This window comes from Mesoplodon bidens (assembly GCF_964165515.1).
Source record: "Mesoplodon bidens genome assembly, chromosome: 12".
Classification (NCBI taxonomy): Eukaryota; Metazoa; Chordata; class Mammalia; order Artiodactyla; family Ziphiidae; genus Mesoplodon; species Mesoplodon bidens.
Window position 1 is genome coordinate 78,000,165 of NC_138168.1, and position 16,082 is coordinate 78,016,246.

The 16,082-nt window shown below is 51.8% G+C and overlaps 1 protein-coding gene across 1 annotated transcript in view; it reads right to left on the reverse strand.

The window, feature by feature from the left end:
- Positions 1-362: 362 nt before the first annotated feature.
- ZC3H12D (zinc finger CCCH-type containing 12D) overlaps positions 363-16,082 on the reverse strand; it is a 42,863-nt gene continuing 27,143 nt past the window's right edge. Inside the window, exons 4-7 of the mRNA XM_081251219.1 lie at positions 10,444-10,583; positions 5,490-5,724; positions 2,494-2,600; positions 363-1,109 (exon numbers count right to left, since the gene is read on the reverse strand). Coding sequence (XP_081107345.1) covers positions 409-1,109; positions 2,494-2,600; positions 5,490-5,724; positions 10,444-10,583 — 1,183 coding nt within the window. The 3' untranslated portion in view covers positions 363-408. The remainder of the gene's footprint in view (positions 1,110-2,493; positions 2,601-5,489; positions 5,725-10,443; positions 10,584-16,082) is intronic.

The following is a 16,082-nucleotide window of genomic DNA, read 5'->3' on the forward strand; positions in this document are numbered from 1 at the left end:
GTCTCTCTTCCACTCTATTTCGGGTGTCACCCACTAAATTGATCTTGGGACCCACTTGTGGCTCCCAGTTGCAGCTGGACCAAAACAGCCATGGAGTGTTCTGGACAAACCCTTGGAGCCCTAGTGGGCCTTTGTAGTCTTAGGCACGAGAAACCACTCCCTCTACGGAAGGCAACCTTATTCTGCAGAACACGGACCTCCAGCAGCAGCCCCTGTGTGGTCAGGGAAGGTCACCAAGTGCCACCGTGGGCACCGCAGAGGGTGCGGAAGCTGGCCTCCTCCAGGGAACGGACCATCTTTAAAGGAAAGGGGGTGGGCCAGTCCAGGTGCAGGCTGACCACGGCCACCAGCCCAGTGGGGTCGCAAGGCAAGACTGGGACATCACATGTGGTGGCCTCGACGAGCTCCTCAGGGCTTCCCCACGGGCGCACCGGACCTCTGGAATCTCTGGATGAGGAGGATGAGCCTGGCGATGTCGGAGAGCTCGGGGAACAGGGCCATGACGCTGTCCACCTGGTGGGGCGGGAAGGTGCTGCAGAGCACGGTGCGCGCCCTGGCGCGCGAGTCCACCTCGGGGGCGGCAGCCTGGGGCGCGGACCCCAAAGCCCCACCGAGGGCGTCTTCATCCCGGCGCGACCCCACCCAGGCCGAGCGGCCCGGGAGCCAGCCGGCCCCTGGAGGAAGGGCCCACGGGTCGGCGGGCTGCTGGCGCGAGGGGCGCCGGTCACTCTGCGGGGCGCCGGGGCGGTACCCACCCCGTAGGCCCGGCGGGCTCCGGGGGCTCTGGAGGCCGGGCGGCGCTGGCGGGGACGGCGCGGGCCCGGACGCCACCCAGTCGGAACAGGGCGGCCTGGGCGCGCGGCCGCTGCCGGGGCCCCGAGAGGGCGCGCGGCGGGGCCCCGGGTCGTCGCCGAGGACGAGCCGCGAGAAGCCGCCTCCGAGAGTCGCCACGTCGGCCGCCCGCGCGCCCCCCCGCTGCGCCCCCTCGCCGCCCGCGCCCCGCCAGGCCAGCGTTTGCGCGCGGAGCTCATCGGCCACAGCCAGCTGCGCGTGGTGCGGCCTCTCCGGGTGGTAGAACTTGCACTTGATGCCGTAGGTGCATTTCTTGCCTGGAAGGGGCGGGGCAGGGGGAGAGGGCTCCTGGTGAGAGACCCTGGGTGGGGAGGCCCGGTGTGGTCCGGGCAGTGCCCGCCCCGCGCGGCCTTTCTCGGTGGAGATTCCTCCGGGAAGGCCCCCGGGCCTGCTGCAGACTTGTCAGGTTTGGGGCGGGACGAGGTGGGGAGAAGTGCCCTGGGGCGTAGGCAGGACGAATGAGGGTGCAGCACCCTACTCCTCGTGGTATTTTCCACTGGACACGGTACCCCAGTGTTACCCACCCAGCGCATGGGGACTGTTGTCTGGAAGTTCCCATGACCAGGGGCTGAGACCAAATCTCTGGATCCAATGACCTTCAGCCTCCACTTCCCCAGAGACGCTGTGGATCCGGCCAACCTAGTGGCGGGGGGTTGGGGGTGGGTGCTCATGACATAGGATTGTGCCTCCAGTGCTGACTCAGTTTACCCCATTGTCCACATCCCTTGTGCCTATCATTGCCCTCCCCTTACAGACTGTTTTAACAGAGGTGATCAAATAATTTATCATCCAAACCAGGGCCCTTCTGAGAGTGGAAGGGAACAGGATGGGCCAGCCGAATGTGTGTGTGATCACCTTAATTCTAACAAGAAATGACTCTGAATGTCACTTACGGCATCTTAAACTTCTATAGGCACAAAAAACGAGGCCTGGGGACATTAAATAACTTGCCCAAAGCAAGCTAGTGAAAGAGCTGGCCAGAAAGCTGGCATCCCTGGAGGGCCCTGGGATAGAATCCTTAATTCTTTTTTTTTTTTTTTTTTTTGTGGTATGCGGGCCTCTCACTGTTGTGGCCTCTCCCGTTGCGGAGCACAGGCTCCGGAGGCGCAGGCTCAGCGGCCATGGCTCACGGGCCCAGCCGCTCCGCGGCATGTGGGATCTTCCCAGACCGGGGCACGAACCCGTGTCCCCTGCATCTGCAGGCGGACTCTCAACCACTGTGCCACCAGGGAAGCCCCGAATCCTTAATTCTTAATGGATAGCACCAACCAAAGTCCCTAAGGGTAGGTAGGGGTTTAGGTAAGACTGTGGGGCAGGATGTGGGCACAAGGTGCCAGGGGAGGGACTGAGAAAGGAGAGCGTGGGGTGCACACAGCATCCCTGCTCCCTGGATGTGGCTTTGCTCTGTGTGTGACCCCTCCCTCCATCCAGCCCTCACAAACCGCATGCAACAGGGGTCCAGGATGGCAGTTCATCATTACAGTAACCCTGTCAGGAAACTGCCATCCAGAGAGGTTAAGTTACCTCCCCAGGGTCACACAGCTGATTAAGGGCAGAACCCAGGCTAGAGCCCAGGCTGCTGACCACCCAGCCAGTGCTTCTGACCTGAACAGGGCCCACTAGGCATGGGGCGCTACCCACCATAGGGGCAGTGTTGCCAGGACGGCTCTGGGGGCTTTGGCTTCCTGCTCAGGAAGTTGCTCAGGGTGGGTCCCCGACGGCCCAGGGGGTCATCAGGAGGCATGAACCTGGAAAAGAAGCACAGGGGAGTGACTGCAAGGCCCACGGAGACTCGCCGCTGGCAGCACCAGGACTCTTTCTCCCACCCAGGGGTTGTCACAGCGTGTTAGAGCAGCACAACCTTCCTCCACACTGACCCGCACAGAGCACAGCACTGACAGATCCCAGGACAGCAGCCCCTGGGCCTTGTCCAAGTTTTTCTCCTGCTGAGTCAGCAATGCCAGAATCACTTAGCAACTAACTCCTGGAAACATGCAGGCTCCGGGCTTCACACCAGACCTGCTTAATCAGAACCTCAAGTTGTTCAGGAATCTGCATTTTAACAACTTCCCAGATCATTTTTATCCACTAAAGTTGAAGCATAATTGCACTAGGTCTCCCCTGGGACCTAGTCTGAAAGCGACTCTAAGCTGCATTCCAACGTCCTCAACAGAAGGCTGGAGACCTCCGGGGGGCCCGGCGGGCTCTCTGGTCCTGGGAGCTCCATTTCTCCTGTGTTGCCCCACAGCTCTGGGCCTCTCAGGTTGGGGATGAAAATTAACAGAGTTCAAAACGCCAGCTGGTGGGTCAATGAAGAAGCGGATCCGGGTGCAGCCTGCACACAGGTGCGGAGGCACACACAGCCCCAGGGCTCAGCGCAGGCTCCACCCTCCTCTGCAAACCGTGGGCGGGGGTCACTTTGTCACTCTCTGACACCACCCTGCCCCCCGCCTGCCCCTCCCCTTCCCTGGCATTGGTCTGAGGAGGAAGGGAATGCATCCTCCATGCCCGCAGCTCAAAAGGGAAAACAACGTTCCTCAGAAGGAAAACTCCCTCGTTCAGCACAGTCCACTTCTCATATGAATACTTTCGTTCCCAGGGGGCACTTCCAGGTCACACAAAGGTTCCACTAGAGAGGGAGTGGATTCTAATCGGGGGCTTGTTTTTATGGGCTGGTTTCCCCCTTAATGTCAAGGGTCACGCTGGGGTCCCACCGTGCAGACCACATCCACCAGGCCGGCCCCGAGCTGGGTGATCCCTGGTCCCGGGTAGCCTCCGTGGCTCAGATCCCAGCTACACAGCTGGCTTCTCAGAGTTGGGCCCTGACCAAGAATCTGGGGAGCCACCCAGTGCAGTTATTAAAAGTTCCCAAAGGCTTCACCTCCTGCTCTTTCCCGGGCCTCACAGCCGGGAGCTGGGCCAAGAGGGCCCTATGGACGTGCCCTGGGCACAGGGTGAGCGTCCTTGCCCACAGGCAGGCGGCAGGCTCTGCCCTCTGGCAGTCGGGGGACCTTCGGGCAGGCCCTGAGCAGAGGCCAGTGTGTCAAGACGACTTGGCCTGGACCCCAGGCTGTCACCAGGTCAGAGGCGGCCATGATCCATCAGACCTCAGTGAGGATTTTCTGGATCCAATGGTGCCAGCCTTGCCAGATTCCTCCGGGCCTGAGCCAGAGAGAGGGAGCCATTAGCCTTCTGAATGTGGAAATGACCATGGTGGGAACTGCGGGGCAGCTGCTGTGACCATCCGCCCCGGGGCTCAGGAGGGTGCCTCTGCTTCCCTGGCTGTGGGCCAAGGGGTAGTGGGGGCAGCGGTATGCCCTGGAGGCACCTGGCCTGGCCTGGCCTGAGAACAACCGCTACCGCTGGGGGTACAGTCCGCTCTGGTCCTCACGACCATCTCAGAGGTAAGTGTGACTGATCCAAGGGCAGATTACTCAAGGTGAAGAACATTCAGCCCAGTCAGGTTGAGAGCTTTCCTCACCACGCACAGCCCGTAAACGGCACAACCTCAGTTTGAAATCTCATCTGCTGCTCCCGGAGCCCTAGCCCTTTTCCACCACACACACAGCCCCGCAGGCTCCAGGGTCAGGAGCTGGTCTGCCGTGTGCAGGTGGCCTGATACAGCGGCCACGTGGCCTCTGCAGCCATTCACACTCACTCCCTCAGTAATCTACCACTAGTCACTGGGTGCCTATAATGCGCCAGGCTGGCTGGAGCTGTGGCAGATAAGACACATACAGTCCCTGCCCTCACGGAGTTGGGGAGCTTGTCCCAAACCACATTCCTAAAAGCCAGTGAGAGAGCCCAGAATGAGGACCGAGCTATCATGCCTGGAACAGAAATTGGAATGGGAGTGACGTCCCAGCCTGCTGTGCCCTCCCCATCTTGTCCCACCCTGTGACCGTGCCCCCCTTGCCAGGCTCTTCAGCATGCCTGAGGACGCGGGCAGTGGACCAGCCATCACATCCTGCCCACCTCAGCTCCGTCTAGGGGCCCTCACCCAGCACCTGCTAACTGCTCTGTGCTTTGTGACCCTGACTTCGTCCTGCTTTCACTGTAGCTGGTTGGTCCAGGGGGGACCTGACCCAGGAGAAACACCCTAGGGGACAGATTCTCTTGAAAGTGTCAACCAAGACGTATAAGACAGAGACAGTTCCAAGATCTTTACAGCCCCAAAGAAAAGGTGATGTTGCCCACTCCCATCCGTAATTCAAAACTTTGAAAAAAAAAGACAGAAGCGTAAAATAAGTGAAAGGGAGTGCAACAAAGTTCAGACTCACCCGATGATGACAGTTCCAGTACTCTTATTTGAAATGTTAAATTCTTCAAAAATAAAAACAAAAGAAAGGTCCCCCCAGGGCCATGCTTGGCCCACTCATCAGGCAACTGGGTGCTGGCTCAGCTGGATGTGGGCGTGGGAACAGAAAGGTCACAGGACAGTTGGGACAAGACAGCCCCGTGGGGGAAATCTGGTTACGAAAGAGAGGAGACAGAGAGGGCCAGCAGAGAGGTGTGCGGCGGGGAAGGGGCGCGGGCGGCCCGCGGCACGGGGGCTCTGAGCCCGTGACTAAGCCCCGCGGGGGCCCCGTCACCGCCCCGCCCCCTACCCGCCCCTGGACCCCACGGGCCACACGCACCGGTCATTGACGAAGGAGAACATGAGCAGCCTCTGCTCGATGAACCACTTCCACTCGGGGTTCTCGCTCTGCAGGTCGCGGTAGTTGTCGTTGGAGACGATGACCCCGTCCTGCTCGTAGGCCACCTTCACGACGTAGCGGTCGTCGTAGCAGGACACGCGCCTGCCGCTCACCTTGCGGGACGGCGTGTACACCAGCACCGCCTGCCTCTCCAGCTCCTCCAGCACGTGCTGCTCTGGGGGCCGCAGGGCGGGGACCGCATGAGGCGCTTTCTCGGACGCACTCTCCACCCCCAGAGCCGCCCTAAACTCCGGAGCAGCTCAGGGCTCCTCTCTGATCAGCTCGCCCCTCCCACCGTCCCCGCCTCCCTCCCCCTACTCCCCCTTCCCCTCCCCCCCATCTCCCCCTCCCCCTCTCCCCTATGGCCCAGCCCAGCAGGCAAAGAGCAGGGAGATCTCGATAGGAATTTGCCAGCAGCCTGAGGTCAAGTGGGCTGTTGGCTTCTGTCCTGCCTGCGTCATGACCGGAGTCCCGAGGATGGTGCCCAGCCAGGGAGACACACTTTGGAAGGAAGAGTGAAGCCACAGCTCTTGTCCTTGTGATGGTTACCTGCCCCGTGCCCCTCCCACGGTAGACACAGAGGCTTTCTTCTGGAGAAAGACATCCCTATTTTAACTAGAATCCCGGCACTTAGGAGTTACCAGGAGCCCCGCATCCACCTGGAAGAGTGCCGCCGGGGCCCTTAGCGGAGAACCCCCCCCACCCATGACACAGGAGTCTGCTGGGACACCTTCAGGACGGAGCAGCCCACAACTGACAGCTCTGAGGGACACAAGAATGTCACGTAGAGAGGCCAGGATGAGGAATCTGCAGCCTGCATTCCGCTCTCAGCTCCGGCTCTCGGGTTTCTCACCCCTCTCTGAACATCAGGTTTTGCACTTATAAGATGAGGAAGATGATACCTGCACCTGCACCACAGCATCTGTGGGGCGGCTGGACCAGCGCATGTGGGGGGAGCCCCCAAGAAGCCTGGGAGGAGGGAGTGTGTCCCGGGAGCTGCAGACGTTACAAGGTCTCCTAACAGGAGCTAAAATCTGCATCCCTGGACGGCCTACTCTTTGATCTTACTTTTGCCCTCATAGACAAAAGAAATCCCTTCCACACGAAACAGTTAATCCGCATGTGGAAGATTATTAGCATATTCGTCCCCCATGTCTCAGTCCTTTCCTATATGACATGGTTCCCAGACCTTTTAAAAGTGCATAATGCATGTATGGTACAAAGAAGAATTTTTTTTAAATGCCGTGTGTGTGGTGATCATTTTGTAATGTATAAAAATCTCGAATTGAGACAGGAAGGAAGGAGACAGGGTACAACTACTGAAAGAATGACACAACCATTAAGAAGAACGGGATACCACAAAAACTGGTTAGAACCTACTAGGCGCAAGATGGCCGAAGATTAGACTTCCCTAGGCCTTGAGCCTCATTATACCCTTATTGTAATGCATTAGCTAAATGACACTGTGACAGGCACCATGACAGACCCAAGGCTAACCATAAAAGGCCAAAACGTAGGGGTGCCCCAATTCCTAGAAACCCCTGCCCCTTCTCCAAGACAGAATATCCCTCCCACTCGTTAGCCCAGCCCATAGAAACTAACCACTCCGTATCGCAGGGCCGGCCGTCCCCCTCTGAGGTGGCCCACACCCTGTCTATGGAGTGTGTATCTCCCCAAATAAACCCGCTTTCACGTCACTATGGTTCACTCTAGAATTCTTTCCTGCCCAAAGCCAAGGACTCGCACTTGGTACTGTGTCCCAGGGACTCACTCAAGACCTCGGACATGACTATCCTCTTGTGCCCCATTTTTTCCTGCAACGGAATCACTATGTTGTACATCTGAGATTAATACAATACTGTGAGTCAGTTATACTTCAATTTAAAACCACAATTCATTAGTTAAATGCCCTGTGTGCGGTACTCCCTTTGAGAAATAGAACACGGCCTGTGCTTTGAAGCCCCCATTGCCCCTCGAAGTTTGCATCTCCCTCCACTCCCTTTAAGATAACCCAACTTTGAGAACTTTGTGTTTATAATTCCCTTGACTGTATTTTTTTAAATGCATATATATGCACCCTTCAAAAGGACAATTTCCAATGTGATTATGAGCCTCCAGACTTTACACAAATGGAATCATCTTGCACATATTCTTGGGCAACTTCTTTCCTCATTGAGTATTGTGTGCATGAGGTGTGGCCATGTCATGATGCTCAGTTTTGCACAGAAGTCTCCTGCTACAGAAGGACAAGGGTTTCTCTAGGGTCTGTCTTAAGGAGTGATATTGCTGAGTTGTAGGGAAAGGCACTTTACAAGGTAATGCTGCATTACTTTCCAAAGTAGTTATATCAAGTTACTACCCAACACAGCGTCTAAGGCAACCTTGCCAGCACTTGGCATTTGCAGGTTTTTAAATTTTTCCCAATCTGGTGGGTATAAAGTGGCCTCTTGTTGTGATTTTATTTTGCATTTCTCTGGTTACTAATACAACTGAGCATCTCTTCATATGTTTATTGGCCATTTGTGTTTTCTCTTCTATCAAAGGCCTATTCATGCCTTAGCATGTTTTTCTATATATTTGTCCTTTGTCTTGGTCTTATTAATTTGGATAAGTTCCTTATAGATTCCAACAGGAATCCTTCATCAGGGATATGTGATATATGGCCTCCCCCAGGTTGAGGCTTGTCTTTTCATTTTCTTGTGTTTGTGGTATCCGCTAATGAACAGAAGCTTTTACTGTAATGTAGGCAAATTTATGACTCTTTCCGCTGTCTCTCTGCATTTGTTGTGGCTTGTTTAAAAATTCTTCCCTACCCCAAAGTGAATTCCCTACTCTTTACCCATTATGTATCGCACAGTATATATTGCACAATATTGCACAGCTGTTGAGAGCCACCATTCTCCATGTTCAGACCATAAAGAATAATCTGGGACAACTGGTCCATGATGAACACAAGTGTTCATCCCCCCCTCCTTCTCATAATCCCATTGAAAGAGAAAGGAAGCAGTACAGAAGGGGTAGGGAATCCATAGACACATTAAAAATGGGCTTGGGGGGCTTCCCTGGTGGCGCAGTGGTTGAGAGTCCGCCTGCCGATGCAGGGGACACGGGTTCGTTTCCCGGTGCGGGAAGATCCCACATGCCGCGGAGCAGCTGGGCCCATGAGCCACGGCCGCTGAGCCTGTGTGTCCGGAGCCTGTGCTCTGCAACAGGAGAGGCCACAACAGTGAGAGGCCTGCGTACTGCAAAAAAAAAAAAAAAGGGCTTGGGGACGGCAGCAAACCCAGGATTTTGACAAATTTTAGGAAGACAGAAAGCAGGTAGGATCAGAGACTTCCCTGGCGGTCCAGTGGTTAAGACTCCATGCTTCCAATGCAGGGGGTCTGGGTTTGATCCCTGGTCGGTGAACTAAGATCCCACATGCCACGGGGCAAAAAAAAAAAAAAAGAAAGAAAGCAAGAAAGCAGGTAGGATCACATGGATCCTACAGTACAAAGGGAACCACAGCCCAGAATGTGCCTGGAGGCTGCAGAGAAGGTAGAGCCTGCTCCCTGCAAAGTCCCAGCGCTCTCCAGCAGGAGTGGCGAGTCAGCAGAAGTCGGATTATTAACTGAAGGGCTACCACGGGGCCGCTGCATCCACCCTTTCCGGTCCCTATCGCTGTATGGGAAGTGAAGATATAACTAGGAAGGAGGAGGTTCCCATGTGGCCTTTGACCTCCTAAAGTAAGACCATCATCCTCGTGGCACTGGAACGTGTGGTGGGCAGAGGCGTCCAGCTGCCTGCCTGCTCTGCACAGGGTGTGCTGAAGTGAACTCTCCTGATCAGCACATTCAGTGGTCAGCCCTACCTTTTAGGGAAAGATCCAAATACCAGGAGAGGAAGCCCATGGCAACTGCAGAGGTATGTATTTAACCAATCTGGTTCTTTTTTCACAAGTAAACACTGACAAGCAAAGGATCACCAGACTTTTGAGAAGATTTAACAGCACAAAGAGAGAGAGAGAGATGAACAAAGAGGACTGACCCCAGAAAAAATAAATATGATTCATGGAACTTCAGAGAACTTTTTAGAAGTCTGTATTAGTATAGGAATAGTCAAAAAGATACCGTATCTGTAAAACAAGAATAGCGTTTTACTTAAAAAATAGAATCAGAAAGAGAAGAAGAAGCAATTGGTAACCACTGATAGAACTGAAAACAAAACCAACAACTTTTGGTTAAAAGGCTGGAAGAAAAAGTCAATGAAACCTGCCAGGATCACGAAGAGGTCGGCCCCAACATTGCGGACTTGGCTGACATGATACCAACAGTGCCTTAGCATGTGACTTCTTCTTATAAGAAAGTCAAACAAACAAAAAACCCTGTTTATTTAAACCACCTGTCCTATTATTTATAGCTGAAAATATTCCTAGCTGATATAAGAATTAAAAATAAAAAATTCCCTGGCTCTCGGTTTCCTTTGTTTTTTTTTTTAATGAAGAGATTGAACTAGATATTCAGTTAATAAATATCACTGGACCGAATGGATGCCTCTTTCAGTTCCTGTATTCTACTAGGGGTGGGATGCAGACCCAATCTTTCTGCAGAGTGTTAAAAGTTATAAGATTCTATTATTTTTGGAACTTAATCTTTCACACTAAAAGAGTAAATACTCTGTTCATTTATCTATCAACAACTATTTATTGAGCACCTGCTACATGCCAGCTGTTACGCTAGGTGATGGGGCTCTGGCAGGGAACACTCATAGTCAGTGCTTTCATGGAGCTTATAGTCCAGTGAGGAAGACAGACGTTATCAAACAAACGGTAAGCAGATAATTGTCTGTGATTTTCAGGAGTACTATGGAGGAAAGGTGTACAGTACCTCTTGAGAATGTACCTGCCCCAGCGTACCTCTAATCGGGGTATCAGATCTTGGTGGCTCTTTCCTCCAGGAGGGGACAAAAACTTTGATGTAGGTGTGTCCTCTGTCCCTGAACCAGTCCACAGCCAGCTGGATTCCCCGGCAAGAGAAGGCTTCTTTATTTCCATGACTACAATGAGAAAACAAAGACATCTGCAGAGAAACAGGAAGGGTTCCTCAAGAGTGACTTTTCCTGGGAATAGCCTGGATCATAGTCTCATAATCAAAGGGAATCAGGCAAACCTGCATTTTGAAAATAGGTCATTCTTTGCACAAAATATATCCCTTAATTGGAACCAATTAGCTTGTGATCATATGTAGAGGGTCTCGGGCTCCAAGGGGAGTGCATTCCAAGGATTAACAGACAAGATCCTCTTATTAACTGAAGCTAATATGGATCAAGAGAGGGTTGTCAAGGTGATATTGGTCTTCCCAAGTCCAAGTAAGGAGGCCAGTGTGCCCCACAAACTCCACTGTAATCATCCACCAATGGAGGCAGGAAGGAGAGAGTAGTGTGCGAGGAGGCTCAAGACCAGGCAGGGGGACTTCCCTGGTGGTCCAGTGGCTAAGACTCTGTGCTCCCAATGCAGGGGGCCCAGGTTCGATCCCTAGTCAGGGAACTGGATCCCACATGCTGCAACTAAACATCCCGCATGTCGCAACGAAGATCTCGCGTGCCGCAACTAAGAGCCAGAGCAGCCAAATACATAAATAGAATAAATAAATTTAAAAAAAAGACCAGTCAGGGGTCTTAGGAGCTAGAAGATCTGTCTACTCCTAAGAAGCATGAGAAGCCGTAGAAGGATTTTAGGATTTTAAGACTGGGGGTAAATGTGACGTGATGAGATGTGATCTGATGTATGTTTCAAAGAGTTCAACCTGGCAGCACAGAGGACACTAAGTTGGAAGGATGCAGAGTAGGGGGGACACCAGTTAAGAAGCAGTTGTAGTCATCAAAGCAAAACCTGATGGTGACCTGGACCCAGCTGGTGGTGGTGAAGAGTAGGTGAACTTGAGAGATAGTTAGAAGGTAGTATCTCCAGAATGTGGTGCTTGACTGGGTACAGGGGTGATAGGGAAAAAGGCACTGAGGAGACTTCTGACTTGTATAAGGGGATGGAGGGCTCCCTGAGACAGGCCCTGTTTGGGAGGAAGACAGGATTTAAAGAAAATGATCCTGAGTTTGGTCGTGGACACATGGTGAGTTGGGAGGAGGCTTGCTGACCTCTAAGTGGAAATATTAAATAAACAGCTAGGGTTCAGAAGAGAGGGCTGGGTGATAAAACATGTGAGTCATCTGTTTAAGCACCAGTTGGAGCCACTGCATGGAGAGAATTGCCTGGACAGAGAGTGAGCATCCAGGGGCTGGACCTGGAGGAGCCCTGAAACCGAGCAGCTGGTTGCAGGTAGAGCAGGACAACCAACGAAAGAAACAAAAGCATCTCAGAAGAGAAGGGAGGGGCTTCCCTGGTGGCGCAGTGGTTGGGAGTCCGCCTGCAGATGCAGGGGACATGGGTTCGTGCCCTGGTCTGGGAAGATCCCACATGTCGCGGAGCGGCTGGGCCCGTGAGCCATGGCCGCTGAGCCTGCGTGTCCGGAGCCTGTGCTCCGCAACGGGAGAGGCCACAACAGTGAGAGGCCCGCGTACTGCAAAAAAAAAAAAAAAAAAAAGAAGAGAAGGGGGTAAAGAAGAAGAGGCTGCACCATGGAAGCCTCAGGAGGAAGGCAGCCAAATGCTGCCCTGAGGGGCCAGTGAAGCCTGAAAACATCCCTCAGACTTCATCGGTGGAGGTCAGTGGCATTTTGCTGGAGAGGGAGACAGGTACATAGATTTGAGATACCGAGAATGCAGACTCAATGGGACTCGGCCATGGCCTGGCCTCAAGACTAGCTCACCCCCTGCTCACCACTTCCACCCAGCCACCGGCACTCCCTCAGCCCTTTGCCCTGACCATGCATCTCCCTTCACTCCCATCACAGGGCCTTTGCACCAACTATTCCACTCCTCTCAGCCCAGTCCATTCGTCCTTCAGCTTCATCGTCACTTCCTCAGGAAAAGCATCCCCTCGCCTCTAAACCCCGTCAGATTCCCCTGTTAGGAGTCCTCACAGCACCATCCTCGTCCTTCCTGGCACTTATCACAGTTGGACATGCACCCTCCCCCACGGGATGAATTGGGCCTCCCCCTTTCTAGAGCACAGGTTCCTGTGGCTGCCCGTCGTTCCCAGCACCTAGCATGGTGGTGCCTGATAATTGGTAAGGGCTCAACAAAAACATGCTGAAGAAATGAATGACTGAGAAGAAACAGGTCTTACGAGCAGCCGGAAGAGAAGCAGCCCAGGCACAGGGAAGGGTTGGCTGGAAGGACACTGGTGCAGGAAAGGCTTGCATGTCTAGGGACTGAAAAGAGGACAGTGCGGCTGTAACCCGTGGAGCAGGCCAAGGGGAGGTGGGAGGGGCAGGCTGGGTGCTTAGAGAGCCAAGGGTCCCCGTGACTCACACATCCTCTCCACATCCAGGCAAGGCTAACACATCAGATCTTCACATTTGTGCCTTCTCTTGTGTGTGGCTTCTTCCACTACTTTCTCAGAGAGGATTAGGATAGGTCCAGGTTTATAAAGTAAAAAAGGGAGTCTTAGAAATGCTAATCAGGGGCTTCCCTGGTGGCGCAGTGGTTGAGAATCTGCCTGCCAATGCAGGGGACACAGGTTTGAGCCCTGGTCTGGGAGGATCCCACATGCCGTGGAGCAAGTGGGCCTGTGAGCCACAACTACTGAGCCTGCACACTGCGATGAAGAGTGGCCTCCGCTTGCCACAACTAGAGAAAGCCTGCGCAGAGAAACGAAGACCCCACGCAGCCATAAATAAATAAATAAAATTAAAAAAAAAAGAAAACATCATGAAGTCTTACTATGTGACACCATATGGTAAGAAGTCATTAATTCTTTTAAAAAAAAAAAGAAATGCTAATCAATGGTGTTAGAAGTTGGGCTTTGTGGAGATTCAAGAGAACTCTAGATTCCTGTAGCTCCAGCGACATATCAGGAACCAGGCCTCACCCCCCTAGATCTGTAGGGTCTTCCAGCTTAGAGATAATAGCCCTTTGGCCGTTGTCGCTGAGCTGTGAGGCTTATGCAAACAGTAAGGAGAAAATATCAACAGGGGGACTTCCCTGGTGGCACAGTGGTTAAGAATCCGCCTGCCAGGACAGGAATAAAGACACAGTTGTAGAGAATGGACTTGAGGACATGGGGAGGGGGAAGGGTAAGCTGGGACAAAGTGAGAGAGTGGCATGGACATATATACACTACCTAATGTAAAATAGATAGCTAGTGGGAAGCAGCCGCATAGCACGGGGAGATCAGCTTGGTGCTTTGTGTCCATCTAGAGGGGTGGGATAGGGAGGGTGGGAGGGAGGGAGACGCAAGAGGGAGGAGGTATGGAGATATATGTATATGTATAGCTGATTCGCTTTGTTATAAAGCAGAAACTAACACACCATTGTAAAGCAATTATACTCCAATAAAGATGTTTTAAAAAAAGTTTGTAGTAAATGTAATCTCATCATGTAGAATTACATTATCTACTTAATCCATTATTACTGAACATTTAGGTTATTCCCAGTCTTCTGCCATTATAAATAATGACATAGTTAACATCTTTGCGCATAAAACTCTACTTGTATTTCAAAATTATGTCGTGAGGATAGATTCCCTCAAATTAGAATTACTAGGTCAAAGAACATGAGTACTTTTATTAAGGGTGTTGATACATATTGCTAAATTATCTTACGGAGAGATTGTACCAATTCACATTCCCACCAGTGGTGTATTAGAGTACTGCGTCATTTCAACAGTTTGGTAATTTTATTGGCAAATAATGAAATCTTGCTTTAATTTGCATTTTTTGATTACTGATGAGATTGAACGTTAAAAAAAAATATGTTCATTAGCTATTGTTTTTTCTCTGTGAATTTTCTATTCACGTTCTTTGCTTATTTTTCTACTGTGTATCTTTGGGGATGTCTGTTTTTCTTTTACTTGTAAAAACATTTACCTATTAATGATATTAAGCTTTCGTCATATTATTGCCAATGTTTTTTCTAGTTTTGTTGGACATGTAATTTTACAATTCTTGATATGCAGAACTTTCAGATTTTTTCATATTTAAGTGTACCAATCTTTTTCTTTGCAGTTTCTTTTTTTTAAAACTGAGTTTAGAACATTATTACTGATTCCAGGATATGATAAATAATCAGCTTTGTTTTCTTTAGTTTCATGACTGTTTTTCATATTTATCTTTTTAGTATTTTAGAATTTGTTTTGTGGTAGAATGTAACATGCAGCTCTAAGCAATTTTTTTCTTTCAAAGTAGATAGTTGGTTTCTGTACACAATTGATTGAATAACCCAATTTCTTTCCCATTGACTGGTGGCCCTTTCTTCATCTTATATTACTTTCTTCTGTAGTCAAGGGTCTATTTCTGGGGCATTTCTTCTCCAATGGTTGGTGGTTTTTGTTCTCAAGTAATATATTGTTTTAATTATTACAGCAATAATACTACTTTTATATCTTCTTTTCCTACAGTTAATACCCCTTATTTCTAATTCAGTATTTTTAGTTAGACTAGGATTTTTTTAAGAAGAGTGTTTAATAAAAATGGTAATAGTAAAAAAAAAAACACACAAAATAAAAGAATCCACCTGCCAATGCAGGTGACACAGGTTCAATCCCTGGCTCAGGAAGATCCCACATGCCGCGGATCAACTAAGCCCGTGTACCACAACTACCGAGCCTGCACTCTAGAGCCCACGAGCCACAACTACTGAAGCCCACATGCCACAACTACCGAAGCCCATGCACCTAGAGCCGTGCTCCGCAACAAGAGAAGCCACCACAATGAGAAGCCCGCACACCGCAACAAACAGCAGCCCCCACTCTCCACAACTAGAGAAAGCCCATGTGCAGCAACGAAGACACAACACAGACAAAAACAAACAAGTAAATAAAGTTATTTTTTAAAAAATCAGTGGGGCCATCTGTGGTGAAAAGGAAGAGGAAATGGAAAGCTAGTCCCATCGGCCTCAGCAGAAGTTGCAAAACAAGGAGACGGAGGGAGAATGAGGGGCCACTCACAGCGTCCTTACCCTGACCCCCAGGCCTGCCCCACTCGCTGAGCCATGAGGGGACGGGAGGGCTGGCAACACCGCGATGGATGTGAACAGGAGGCTGAAAGCTTGTCTCTCAGCACAGCCTGGGCCTGTCGCAAGCCTCTCAGAGAAATCCTGGTTTCAGCTGGTGCAGCCTCCCGCAGGGCTGCAGGGCTGCCGTGGAGGAAAGCGGCGGATAGGTGAACCGGAAGCGACACCCCTGGATCCCTTGCTTCCCCAGGCCTGGAGGATTTCGTGCAGCCTGTGAATGGACGGCACTTTAAGCCAGCATGGGTCCCCAAAAGGCCAAATGGGACCGATGACCCTCTCTGTTGACCATTCCGGAAGCCAGGCCAGCCCACTGCTCTGCAGAGGAGCCCGGTGAGTGTCCCAGACCCCTCTGCCAGACACCACCAGGTCTCAAAAGCCTCCAGATGTCATTTGGGAGAGGAGCAGGGCAAGGGAGAGGAAACACGAAGC